Raw genomic sequence first — 13964 nt, 5'->3', positions numbered from 1 at the left:
TATGTTATATTCAAAATAATTTTCATCGATTTAAATATATGACATCTTAAAATATCAAATATTAAATTTAATTATAAAGGTATGTCTATTTCATAAATATGCAGCATAGTCATAACAAAAATTAGAACAAGAAATAATATTTGATTAAATATCTTATAATATTACAAACTATCCAAATTGTACATTATGAGAAGATGATCCAATACGTCACTTGTGCAAAAACAAAAATATAACTATGCAATATAAATATAACTATTTTCAATTAAAAAAAAGATAAAATTTATGTTTGCACACCTTGAAATTTCAACCTCTTTTCTTAAAAGTAAATTGAGCTTTACATTATTTCATATAACTAAATTCATCTATAATTGAATTAGTGCTAAATTTTTGAACAACTTCCCTTTTTTATGTATATTGTTAGACAATCATTCAAGAAATTATCTTTTATCTTGTTTTGCAGTTTTGTTTTGATTATATTGATAATTAAAAATGTCTGCTCTATAGTTGTAGTTGATACATGAAGAGTGAAACCAAATATAATCAATCTGTCAACAACATGATAGATCACTCAATTTCTTGTCTTCACTAAGCCTTCAAGTAATTATTTGTATATTTGTATATGGGTCAACAAGAGGATAGATCACTAATTTTAAATTTTTTTTTTATCAATTAGGCTAAGTTGTATATTTGTATATGGACCAATAAAATATTATTTTTATTTTAGCCCATTCATAATTATGAATTGAGTCTTTTATTATAATATATCAAATTAGGTCAATTTACTATGGATCATGAAATTATATGTTTAATTTTTTGAATGTTAAATAATTAGCACAGTAAAAAATAAATAACTTTTTTTTGAAGAAAAAAATTAAATCAAAGGTGGCTAATTCATACACACACACACACACACATATATATATAAACTCTCATAATATAAACTAAAATTGTAAAAAATTAGGGGGGGGCCAACTTTGTCTTATACATATATTTACATACTATGAATTAAAAATTTCAAAACTTAGGGGGGGCTATGGCCCCCCTTGGCTCCATCATTGTCATCTGCAACATCCAAACATATACACATGTAAATCATGTGTACATATTTGATTTTCTATGTGACAGGGATAAAAAAACTCACCAGAATGGTATGATTTTTGAGCAAAGGATGGTCAAATGCTGGTTGATCATAAATATGAATACAATCAATGATATCACCATCTGGGCTCTGCCATTTCAAGGAACTAGATTTATGTGAACCCTCAAATATATATGAAAATCGTAACTTTTAAATTTATCGTGCAAGAAAATAAAAATAACAAGATATGAAGATGCACTAAAAAAAAAAAAGCATATGGAGGGACTACCTTGATGGACTTGATGGGGGTCTTGTTTGAAGCATCACATAAACTCATCATGAATAACAAAATGAAGCAATAGAATTCCTTCATTTTCTTCTCACTACTAAACAACCTATGCATAGTTGATTCAATTGGTTGGTTAAATATGTAACTATCCACCCCAAATACGGAAACCATTGTTGTCCCCAAATGCGGAAACCATTGTTGTCTTGTTCAATGTATTAAACACTAGGAGGATAACACCGCGCGATGCGCGGTGGATGAATGTAATGATGCCCAGTAATGCCCAGTTGAGTAATTAATTTTATAATATTAATGAATTCAAACAAGAAGTAAGGTATTAAGGATTGTGGGGCGGCGGCTTTATAGTTTAACTAAGAATAAGCAGAAATTACTAGTAATGTATTTAATTCATAGGTAGATTACAGAGCATAGTTCAGCTAAATTGGCTAAGCACTTGAATAAATATTGAATGTGTGATACCAAGGAAAAATCTTTTCGACTCCGGTATCGTCGAAGATTACAACAGTAAATATATTTTCGGATTCCGGAACAAAAACAAGAGTTTCGTTGTGCTGCAGTCGATGCTCAAGAACGAAATCTCTCCAGTTTTGGTGAAGGCGTCTATGTTTTACACCTATTTGAGTGCTTTTGTTTCCAGTATTGATAAGCAACGTGGGAGTCTTGGTACCATTGATGAAGTGATCGATAAAGCATGGAATTTTCTGTCATGAAGCCGTATAGATCAGAAGATATGGAAAAACAAAAGGAAATTGCTTGAAAGAAAGTTGAGATGACAAAGAGAATGCAGGTAAACATGGAATAGCTTGCCAAACTGGATGGAGTTGTAGAGTTAAATGTTTGATAAAAGCAAACCGAATCAGAAAGATCTTGGCAGAAATTTGGTCTCAGCGAGGAAGCAACTTGCTGCTGTCTAGTAGGTGCGTGGATGTCATCTGCAATTAGTGATTATGTGTTAAGCTAAAAATTATATATGATATGGCTGAGGATATGAGATAGATATAGTGATATTTTGACCTCGTGATGCTACGACATTCATGTGCAACAGGTCTGGTAAGGAAACTGTCCAGGGCAATAAAACTTGTTTTTGTAGCTCACAAAAGTGAATGACATCAAATATCAGATTTCCGCTATACCGAAGTAACAATGTGTCATGTCTCTTAACAATGTTGTGTTCACAAAAAGCATCCCATCCTTCTTCAAATGCATGATCAGTAACTGCGATGGTCCATTGCCGCAGTCCAAACCTTAGAATGATTCTATTGCAATGATGCTGATGAAGCAACAATTGAAACTGAGCAGGTAATACCTTGAAAAGATGAGGCAGGAAAATAACGTCAAAGAATACCATGCTATTTAACTGTAAATGTTGCAATATGGGTGAAGATGAATTAAAAGTTAACCTGTCCTTTGTGGATGCATTTGAGTAGAAAACAGCAAGCTGGTAAACAGCTGTTTGTCGGAGGGAAATTCGCTGGAGATATAGACATTGTTTCTGCCATTGATCTATCAGGAAGAAAGTTGAAGAATTGAAAAATCAGAAAAGTAGCCTGCTAATAGAAATTGTAAGCACAAGCCTGTACTATCTCGTGAGTATTAGAAATAGATTGCAGAGCAATGCACCTGTTGACAAGTCCTTATGCAGAAAATGTGCCAGTGTTATGTATGATATTGTAAACGATAAATAGCATATATATAAAGAAAAGATGAATGTAAAAAGAGTTTTTTTTTTAATTTGCTTTAATGCTAAGTGCAGGCTTTTAGTACCACCATTGAAAAGATTTATTAGTTGCAGCAGAGAATAGGTATGGAACAATGAATAGGAAAGACAATTCAATGGTAAACATTAAGTGCGAGCTGTCAAATGACAGCATGTAAATTAATGCATTTGCAATGCTTTAGTGGTTTGAAAGCAAAATTATAATTCACCATGTACTTGGTATATTAAGTGGAGCAGATAGTCTGACATATAAGTAGTAGGAACTGAATATATAACTTTTATTCGAAAAAAATGCAGGCTTGGGTAATAAATGAACAAGTATGTATACAAAACTGGATGTTCAAAAGCGATAATAGCAATTGTACTGCAAAAAATATAAAGAAATGGAAAGGAACCCCACATTGTATAGATTATAAAGCTGTTAGTTCTACAAAAAGGGAGTTCAGAGTCAGGAATCCAAAGATATCTATAAAACTCCTCATGCTTCCTAAGATGGAGGATCTCAATTAATCTTTGAAAGCCGAACAAGAACTTTGATACAAGTGCCATTACCAAAGTTCAATGATCATGACAAAAGCTGTTTAGTAGATAACCACGTACAAAAGCCAGGGAATTATGAACGGATGAGCAGTATTTCCAAAAGCATTAGCAGTCTGCCTAAGTATAGAAGTGCAGACGATAGAACCAAAAAAAATATTAATGTCTAAGCAATCCAAAAGGTAGTGAAGGCAATTCCACCTAATTTTGCTTTCTTCTTGGAGTCAGCATCTGGACTATCAAGGTCACTGGTGCTGACAGTCTCTGTTTCATCAAACTTTTGGTTCAGTCGAAGGCGCACTTTTGAGCTAGAACCACTGTGTCCTGTAAGCGCATCGCTTAGATAAGTTAATAGCTGATTCAAAGAAAACACAGTCATGTATCATAACTCTAGGTATATTCATCAACCTACTGTCAGCAGCTGGTCATTTTTTGTCTGCCGATCAGTTGAAAGAGAGACAGATTCTGGTTCATTTGTTAAGCGAGCACAATCAAATTGTGGTTCAAGTTCAGAGCAATATAAAACGGTATAACGCTGCCTAGCATCAGCGAGTTGTGTTTGGACTGGTTTAATGTGAACCAGAAATGTCTTTGTTTTAAGCTGTGCATGAACAAACTCAAGGGGCAGCTCAAGATTCTGGTAGGAGCACAGAAGATATAAGGGTGACATGACATGGAAATACTGTACTTAGTATTAAATTTGATCAATTAAAATAACCTGATTAAAGTGATCCATTGCTTCAAGACCAGTGAAGGTGAGAATAGTTTCTGCTAGATCTCCAAAGATAGAAGCAGGTATAACTCCACTGTCATCGCTCAAATCAATATCAAAGCGGCATCTGAAAGATAAGTATACAAGTGCTTAGGTTATACACTTTATAATATTAAGATTAAGAGAGTATAAGCAGCAGAATTAAAGTTAGTAATTCAGTAATAGGACCTAGGCATAGCAGCGCCTTTCTCCTTGCATGAATTACAAGTAAATTCAATTCCGTAGTCTGCTGCTGTAGCTCGATAGCACTTTGCACAACTCATGTACCAATATTTCTGGAAGATGTGTTCAAAGGAGAGCTTTGCCTTGACCCAGGCAGTCTAATAGATAGACATTCATAAGATGACAGTTAAACAGATAAGAAGCTATAAAATTACATAACAGGCTATCACTTGATTACCTTTTGTGATGGGGTAACATTGCAAATTAGAGTAGTTTTTTTGTCCCTTTTTAAAGAAAGTGCAGGATTGTATTTAATGTAACTTTTTGCATCAATGATTTCTGCAATTGACTTAGTATTTCTCATTGCCCTACAAAAAAAATATGGTGTAAGGAAAATATCGGCTGGTGTAAAGATACAAGTGAGACTGAGGTCCATAAAAAAATGCTAGTTAATGTCATTGCACCAATTTTTGAGCTGTCTTGCTTCTTGTATTGGTGGATCAACAAGCAATGCAGAATCGAAGCAAGTTGAGAGAGAAACGCCTATAGAATAAACAATAGAATGAATATCGAGCTATGATTGAGAACCTTGATATACAAATAAAGGTTATAATTCAAAAAGACAGCATTTTAACAGACCATTGTAGTTGTTAACTTTCAGCCTTCGACCAATGATAACAGGATAGCTTTGCATGTTATTCAATATAACTTGACCTTCATTGTTCAGAAAATCATCCCATAAAGATAGCAGGACAGTTTGAGACCTAACATTGATATAAACAGCAGGATGGAAATGATTCAAAGATATACAAAAGTGAGATAAGGCCAATAAAAGAGCGTGCAGTATGATAAAAAGATTGCTCACTCTTCATTCAGGAGGACAAATTTTTGGACGCTTGACTGTTTGGAATTCTTAGTGATTGTCTTCATGGCTAATGAACTGATCACCACTCCGAGGACATCTGCAAAGGAAAAGAAGGCAGGTTGAGAAAAAAACGATGTGTGATAAAAATACGAACGATGGACTGTTTGCATACTCACCGACGGACTTGCTTCTATCATCCATGTATTCAGCTAAATCAGCAAACTTAGTGAAAGCAAATTGAACAGGCATAATGTCTTCATCCCCATCGATCTCATCAATGACAGTTTTTGAAGTGATCATCCATTGTTTGGTTAATTCAGCAGTTTGAAACTTTAGCGGAATATTCCTGACATCAGCATTTGAAATCTTATATCTCTTATAAACCTGCAGCATAGGACTCATTCTCGGAATATCAGCATTGAAGATTATCCCTTCAACTTTAGAGCCCTACCAGAAGACAAAAAAAAAAATTACACATAACAAATATGATGGACAAACAAATAAAGAATCAAATAATTAATAGCTATTTCAGATTCTAAAGTGTAACCTCTGAATCATAGAAAACAAATTTTTGCTTTTTGGTCGGTGTCCCCATAGAATTTGTGACCTGTTGCTTTTCCTGAACTGTGATGATACAAGACCAGTTTTTCATAGCAGGCATGATATCCCCAATCGGCAGGAGGTTAGACATTTCTGTGAAAAAAGGGAAAATGATTATAATGTACAGGTTTGGGTATACATAAGACCATAGCAATAAGTAAAACAGACGTAAACTGGTGCAAGTATACCTGAATATAAGAACGTTCTACTGCTAGCTCAATTGAAAAACTTCACTGAACACAATATTTCTAGTTTTCCAATCCGTTTTTATACCATCAAAAGTTCCCGGTACAATAAGTATTTTCAGCTCAGCTGAAGTTCTAACTCTGGACAAGGCTACATATAACTGTCCATGAGAAAAGACAGGCTCTCGCAAGTAAATGCCAACATAATCGAGAGTTTGTCCTTGAGATTTATTAATGGTTAATGCAAAGCAGAGGCGAACAGGAAATTGAGTTCTTATGAATGCAATGGAGTTCTTTTGGTTGTCAGGAGTTTGCAAGGGTATCTTTGGAATGAGAACTTTCTTTCCTTGATGCTGGCCGAAGACAATTTCAGCAGAGATAGTATGCCGGCCAAGCTCTCTACATATAAGTCTTGTGCCATTGCATAGACCTTCAACAGGATTTAGATTCCTTATCAGTATAATCGGACAGTTTTCCTTTAACATTAACCTGTGAGGAGGTGGGCCTTTTGGGTTCTGAGAATTAAGGAAATCTTCATAATCCCCTTGGTGCCGCTGATCAACAGTTTTGTTAGAACTAATGTAAGTGCGAAGCTCTCCAGGAAACCTTCTAATCAGGATATCATTCAGCTCATCAACCGAGCTATTTTTAGGGGTAAGAATACATCTATTTATCATGCTATATGGATCCTGAGAATAGAGAGTTAAATCTGGGAATACAGAGTATAGTAACCTGTTCATAAAAAGTTTAATTAGAAGCTGTATACCCTGCAGAGTAGGTAGATAAATCAGAAGTTACTAAGTAATGTAACCTGTTCAAGAACTCTTCTTTATCATAATAAGGAATGACTAAATCTCTTGGTAAAGTTATTTCACCGTTGAAGTCCACAGGTTCACGCCCTTCGCCAATTCTTAACAAGAAGTCAGAAAATTGAGGATCTAATATAGCTCACATGTTTTTGGTCAACTTCAGTTTATGAAGTTTATCCCACAATGGAGAATTGAGAAAGCATGACTGCAAAAGGATTTCCTTTGTTGCTTGCTCAATAATAGGCAGTGTTTGACGAAAATCCCCACCAAATACAACAATTTTACCCCCAAAAGGCAGTTCAGATTCCATTATGTCTCTAAGCAAATCATCAAATGCCTCAATAGTTTCCCGTTTTGCCATGGAAGCTTCATCCCACAAGATCAGTTTTGACTGTGAGAGCAGCCTTGCAACACTACCTTTCTTGTTAAGCTGGCAGGTTCTGCTCTTCGAGAAATCAAGAGGTATTTTGAACCTTGAGTGTGCAGTTCTTCCTCCAGGTAGGATAGATGCAGTAATTCCAGAGGTTGCTACTGCAATGGCTATAAAGCCTTGCGATCTCAAAGTAGCAAGCAGCGACCGGTATAAAAAGGTTTTACCGGTACCTCCAGGACCATCAATAAAAAAAGAATGTCCTTTGGAAGCAAAGCATGCTTGTAGAATGATGTCATAAGCATACTTTTGCTGGGAATTTAATCTAAAAGACATCAATAGATCTTCTGGCAGAATGTCTATGTTTCTTTCAGATTCTATTTCTTTTGTTAGGTGAACCTGATCTACACTAACAAGATCATCTAATGGCAACTGATAGGCAGCAATGCTTGTACCCATCTGCTGAAGCGATCTGTTAATATCAGCTAAAACCAAGCCCCTAATTTGAGCGGGAGAATAGTCACGATATTGTTCATTCCGCTCATAGTCTCTAGAAAAGTCAAATTCAAATTTTCTCCATAACATCATGGGATCAGTTGGAGAACAATAGACCAGAAGAGTAGCAAATAACAATCTGAGCGAACTTGGCATTTGAAATGCAGCAGCTTCCTCAAGCGTTTCTTCTATATATGTATCATATTGCAACAAACCAAGTGCTAAAGTAGCCTCCCTAAATGACTTCATCTTTTTATCATGAACAGTCAAGAGATCATCGAATGATATTGGTCCTGGAATATGGTTTAAGAGAAGTCTTAGAAAGTACCTTTCTCCCTCTTTTGGATTAACACTGACGAGCCTACCTATCACCTTTCGACGCTTTTTTTCTGTCCAGTGTTTATATTTAGAAGACCGGACGAAATGCTGAGGAAAATCTTTATAAAAACATTTAAGGTTTTCAGCAGCTGCGTTGGTTGCATTCATTTTGAAAAACTCAGTCAGCATGGTCTTAGAAAAATCAACTTTAGCTAACAGTTGCAGCAAATCTGAGTTCTTTGGAAAAGAAACAAGCTGCTGATTCGGAAGGTGGACTTGGAGAGTATAAATAGACGGGGTCATCTCATTTAAACGGAACTCATAGATGCGCCAAAACGCTTCCGGAGGTGAAATGTATCGACCTTTTTGGAACTCTTTAATCTCGTCAGTATCAGTAGCACTATCATCCCCCATAATCCTAAAGCAAACCAGATCATGCCCTTTGAACACATACTTATACAAATACTTGACTAATTTAATGGTAGAACAAATCTCCACGTTCATGTGACAATCGAACAAAGCAAGAAGATAGGGGTTGTAAGGCACAACCCACCTATTATCAAGGGTGAATCTGCGAATTCTCACTTTCTTGCCATCATCCCTTCTCCTATAATATGGATAACTGTCTTCACCATGGGTTGTATGAGGGCAGAAATTTTTTGGATAGTGATTCCTGCAAGAACCGTCTTTCATACAAGGACAACTTTTATCCATATCTCCACAAGGGCCGTGGATCATATGTTTTACAACAAGAGAGTAGATGTGAGGATATTGAAGCCGGTCAGGTAATTCAGCGCAAACTACCATGTCATAGGATTCATGATTGAGCAACTTAAATTGAGGCTTTAAAATTAGCAACAAATGAGCATGTGGAAATCCCCGTTTTTGGAACTCAATGACATAGACGCATGCTGCCACTTCACCAAAAATTTGTTTATTCAAGAGTTTATGCTTAAGCATTTCAAATTTAGCTCTAAAAACTCTAGCTAAAAGATCAGGCCTATCCTGTGGCTTCTCATGATACTTCAGATTGCATTGAATTTCTTTCCATGCGGGATTGTAGGTCATGGTAAGGAAAATGTCCGGTTTTCCGTACTTTTGTACGAGTGCCATTGCATCGAGATAGCGGCGCCTCATGTCTCTTGGACCACCTATAAAAGAAGCAGGTAGCACTATCCTACGACCAACTTTAGAACCTTCAGTTTGGCCTAGAGAGATACTGTCCAATACCCCTTGAAGAATTTCTGACCTAACAACATTCTGTCGGTGTCTATGAAAGTCCAGCATAGAAGTTTCTATCTTCACATAGGAATCAACCGAAAATTGTTGTAGAAGTCTAAGACAGTGCAGCAACATCGACTCATCGTTCTCTCTCATTTGAAATCTATAACAATAATACTCCCTTGCCAATACGGTGTCCTCTTCGTTCTTTCCATGTTCAACAGCTATAAAGACCAAGGAAAAAATGTCAAACTAATGCAGAAAAGTTTATGATGTTCACTTCTAATAGGCATAGACAGCAAGAAATACACTTGCCTCTACGTTCCAAATCAAGTAAATGTGAAGGGTCATCAACAGAGGAAGGATCAACATTGAAATCTTCCTCACAAGAATTTGCATTTCTTTTCCTCTTGCGAAGTTTTTTAACACCATGGTGCCATCCACATTCGCCCTGAGGAAAGAGAACAGGATATTGCAAAGGATCATAACAGCCATAGTAATGCTTAATTCTATGGCTGATATTAGAGTGGGTATAAACTTGAATATGAACATTTTTGTCCGCTGATTCATCATCATCCTCGGTCCATATGGCAGCAATTTGAGAGGCCGTAGGTAGATTATAGACACGCTGGTCCAAACCAGGATAACAATTCAAAACAATTTTATAGTTGTCAATGTTTTGGACATTTCTGAGATTCTTAAAGAATTTAGCTTAAGGATTGTTTGAGAGGATGCGCATAAGTAATTTTAAAGTACTTTCACGCAACTTATCAGAACTTCCAACCCTCCTTGCTAATTCTTCTTTAGAATCAAAAAAGTAAAACTGAATTCCAGAAGGTTTTTCGCTAGACTGGAGGAAACTATTAAGAAAGTGGTAGACCTGACCCTGAACGCGAAAAGTATAAACACCTTTCGTGTTCTTGGTCAGTTCTGGATCATATTTTGCAGCAAAGGATGTGAATCCCAGGTTGTTATTATAAGTCCTAACATTGTTCCTGAAATGAGCGCTTTCCTCATCATTTTCGATAAATAGGCGCCGAAGATCATAAGGCATAGAAGGAGCCACAATAGAAATCTCTCCGCCAGAGCAGCAAAAGTTAAGAGGTTCTAAATGGAACCCCTTGGCTCCACAGTGCTCACAATCAGGAGCATCTAGAAGAGTCAAAGCTTCATGTGGGATTTCATCAGCTTGGAAAATTCGGCGCTGCCTCCTCTTTTTAGGCGCAGCTGCATTTATTTTGAAACTACAGTTGAGAAGCAAGCTAAGTTGTGTCTCTATTAAAGGGCATCTAAATAGCTAGTGAGAAATAAAATGCCAACCCGAAGTCTGCTTTCTCACACGGCGATGAGAACAACGCTCTCAAGTAAAAAGCTGCGCGTTATATGAGAAACCAGAAGAGCAGGCATTTTTTGTTGGCTCCATGATTGAATTAGTTTTTTCAACAGAATCGGTAGATCGTCTCACTTGAACAGAGGTGATTTCTGCAACCGTATAAAGAAATAAGCTAACAAAACAAGCTGTTGTCATTTCAATGAACATAATTAGGATGTGGTGGGAAGCAAACAATATTCGGAAGGATTGTTTTGAGAGTAGTTGTTTAAAAAATATACCTTGAGATGCAGAATTTGCTTCAAAAGTTTGGTTTTGAGATGATGGTATATTCTTTCCAAAATGGAATGCTTGATGCTTATCAGTGAAAGGAGATTGCAGCTGGCCAGATTGCATATAAACCTTGGCCAAAGGAGAGTACTTAACAATGTTTTCAAAAAGCTGATGAGCAAGTAGAGGATCTTTGTCTATGCTGGAAGGTTGCATAATGCTCTCAAAAAGATGAGAAGAACTGTTGGTACTATTAACCGGCATCACAGGAACAGAGCAAGCAGATGAATTCCTAAAATTTCGCTTCTCAAGAGATTTGTCTTTTCGGTGCAGAAATGGATTAGTATGAACAGCAGTTCCGATAGGATAAAACTCTCCAGAGCTCATAGAAACATGGTCAGAAGAACAATATTCTACTGAATTTTCAAAGAGACTGTTCATATGCAAATCCTCGTTGTCAGAGTTAGTTTCTTGGATGGCGTTATCAGAACGATCAAAGCACTCGGCTGGTCGTTCATGCAAAGCTGCAGGTATAGAGTTCCTAATTTTTCTCCTAGGTAGACAAAAATCAGGTTCAATAGCAGAAGAGGAGAGGTTCAGATTTTTTCTTTTTTCTGGAAGAAATTTTCCTTTGGAACCCTTAAGATCAGCCTTAGCAGCTAGTGGAAACTCTGCAGATTGTAAATGAAAAAGCATCCATTTACAAAGAATTGAAATGCAAAATTGGCAACCAGTAAGTAGGGGAGCGAAGGTGGCCTAAAAACCACCATTTGGATAAGAAAAAAGTAGGACATCACCAACTATACCTGCAAGAGTACTTGCATTTGGAGTGTCACTTGCTATTTCAGCAGAGGAAACAAAATCAACACGAGGAACAAAAGAAGCAGAGGCGCGAGAGGACATATATTGTAATGCCTCAGTAATGACATCGGCACTGTCATGACCGGTCTTCAATGGTTCACCTCCTAACATTTCACTATGCATAGAAGGTTGATTCGCACTATCAAGATTTTCAAGATGCAAATCAGGGAAAGAAACACCGGATTCTATATAACCAAGCGGAACCTTGCGAATACGTGGGAGTAAATGTGTATCTTTTTTCTTGGCAGATCTATTCTCTCTTCGACGTTGTAGAAGTTCCATTTTTTCCAACGGTGGCATTTCTGCATATTTTTTGCGGCGAGTAGCATTTCTATCCACTCGATTTTACTAAGAGTGCTAGAATGCTAAAGGACTATATAAAGAAAGGAACATCTAACTCAGCAGGGAAAAATGTAAACTAAAAACCGATAGAAAACAGAGTGAGCAAAAATCAAACAAATAGCAGAGGGGTAAAGGGGTTAACAGTTAATAGCTGAGCAAAAAGCAAAGATTTAACAAAAAAAGAAAAATCAAGCAGGTAATTACAACACAGGAAATAGGCATTTTCTTACTGGCAATAGAAGAACATCAGAAAAAATAGATTAATGTGTACATGGAATGTGTAAGGAGCACAAAAGGTTAAAAAAGCCAAAAAGATCTAAACAAAAAAAAGATAAAACTGGAGCAGGATGCAACTAACGATTCACCAGAAAACACATGTGAAATAGGTACAAATTAAAGGGTAAAATATAGAGAAAAGATTAAAAGAACAGAAGAATAAAATAAGAATACCTAACCTGCTTGTACGAAGAAGTTCAACATCACAGAACCAAATAACAGCAGAAGCTATCAAGGAAACCACAAGATAGTAAAAAAAGGGGAAAAAGAAACAAGAGACAAAAAAAAAAAAGAAGCTATCAAAGAGATAATAAGAAAAGGGGAAAAAGAAACAAGAGACAAAAAAAAAAAAGCAAATCTGGTGATAGGAATTTAGCAGGGACAAGAAAAAAATTAAAATGGTCGAACAATGTGCAAGAAAGTAGAGAAGCAAGGAAAAAGTAAGAAACACAACAATACAAGAGCAATACTCAAATATATGAACAATTAGAGGAGAAACAATACAAAAGAAACTGTAAAGTGGAGATGCTCACCAGGAAGCAGCGACTATAGCAGCAGTGCAAATTAAAGCCAAACCAATAAACTGGGAAAGAGGGAAGGTTCAAAATAGCTAAAGAAAATGAAGAACGGTGCTTATGAGGTAGCTCTTTCTGTCTAGCAAAGGAACAAGAGCAATAGAATAGGGAAAACAATGGAGCAAATGCACAATTACCACAGATCATGATGATGATCAGCAGAAAATCTGCTGTGGAAAAGCTAAGAAACGGTATAACCATTGTGCAAATGCAAAGCAAAAAACAATGTCAATCAATGGGAGAAAAAAAGCTGTTAGGCGACGAGGGGAGGAAGTGACGGTATGTTGCAGATTTACAGACATAACCCCAAACAATGGACAAAAAGACTAAAAGGGCTCTTATGAGGAAGAGTAAATGCAGTCACAAGAAATGGGTAATATAATAAAATAAGACAGCATTGTTCAGCTCAGTACAATCACCTGTCAACAAAAGGAGGCTGCTGACAAGTAACGTGAAACGACGGACGAAGAAATCGAGAAAGTATGCATCAAAACTAAACAAATAAAATGCGTCCATAGTTAATTACAAAGAATTGGTAATTAAGTATGTTAATGATAGAATTAGTTAATTACGAATCAATTAATTATTAAGACAGTCCAAAGCAAAGAAGAAAAGTCTAATAAGAAATGCTTTTCTCAAAGCGGAGCAATGCAGGCATATTAATTGAGTAACAATTAATAGCAACAATTTGCTAATGAACTGTGATTGGTTAGGCAACAAAAAGTAACAATATTAATTAAATAATTAGCAATTAATTGTTAAAAAGGGCAACCAAATATGATTTGATCGGGAAAAAAAGATTAATTTTTGGCTAATAACTGCATACAACTGGTAATTAAATGCAATTTGTCCGACAATAAAAGCGTGGAACCAG

At 36.2% G+C, this 13964-nt stretch overlaps 1 protein-coding gene across 3 annotated transcripts; it reads right to left on the bottom strand.

Annotated features, from left to right (window-relative positions):
* Nucleotides 1–1742: 1742 nt before the first annotated feature.
* LOC113695422 (replication protein A 70 kDa DNA-binding subunit B-like) lies at nt 1743–13414 on the bottom strand. 3 transcript variants are annotated; one of them, XM_072073940.1, is made up of 16 exons: nt 13049–13414; nt 12695–12743; nt 5986–6131; nt 5615–5885; nt 5439–5535; nt 5213–5337; nt 5038–5116; nt 4812–4941; nt 4580–4731; nt 4358–4478; nt 4048–4276; nt 3841–3963; nt 2786–2888; nt 2400–2691; nt 2238–2317; nt 1743–2086 (listed from the first exon to the last, which is right to left on the bottom strand). In XM_072073940.1, the coding sequence occupies exons 1-14, from the start codon at nt 13289–13291 to the stop codon at nt 2631–2633; spliced, it is 1929 nt and encodes a 642-aa protein (XP_071930041.1). In that variant the 5' UTR covers nt 13292–13414; the 3' UTR covers nt 1743–2086; nt 2238–2317; nt 2400–2630. The 3 variants fall into 3 exon arrangements, with proteins under 3 accessions (XP_071930041.1, XP_071930033.1, XP_071930048.1); XM_072073932.1 differs by having other exon boundaries at nt 1743–2317; XM_072073947.1 differs by having other exon boundaries at nt 1743–2317; nt 12690–12743; nt 13049–13123.
* Nucleotides 13415–13964: the final 550 nt, after the last annotated feature.

The sequence above is a fragment of the Coffea arabica genome, chromosome 1c (genome assembly GCF_036785885.1).
Source record: "Coffea arabica cultivar ET-39 chromosome 1c, Coffea Arabica ET-39 HiFi, whole genome shotgun sequence".
Lineage (NCBI taxonomy): Eukaryota > Viridiplantae > Streptophyta > Magnoliopsida > Gentianales > Rubiaceae > Coffea > Coffea arabica.
The sequence above is the reverse complement of the archived record's forward strand: the minus strand, read 5'-3'. Positions and strand labels throughout refer to the sequence as shown.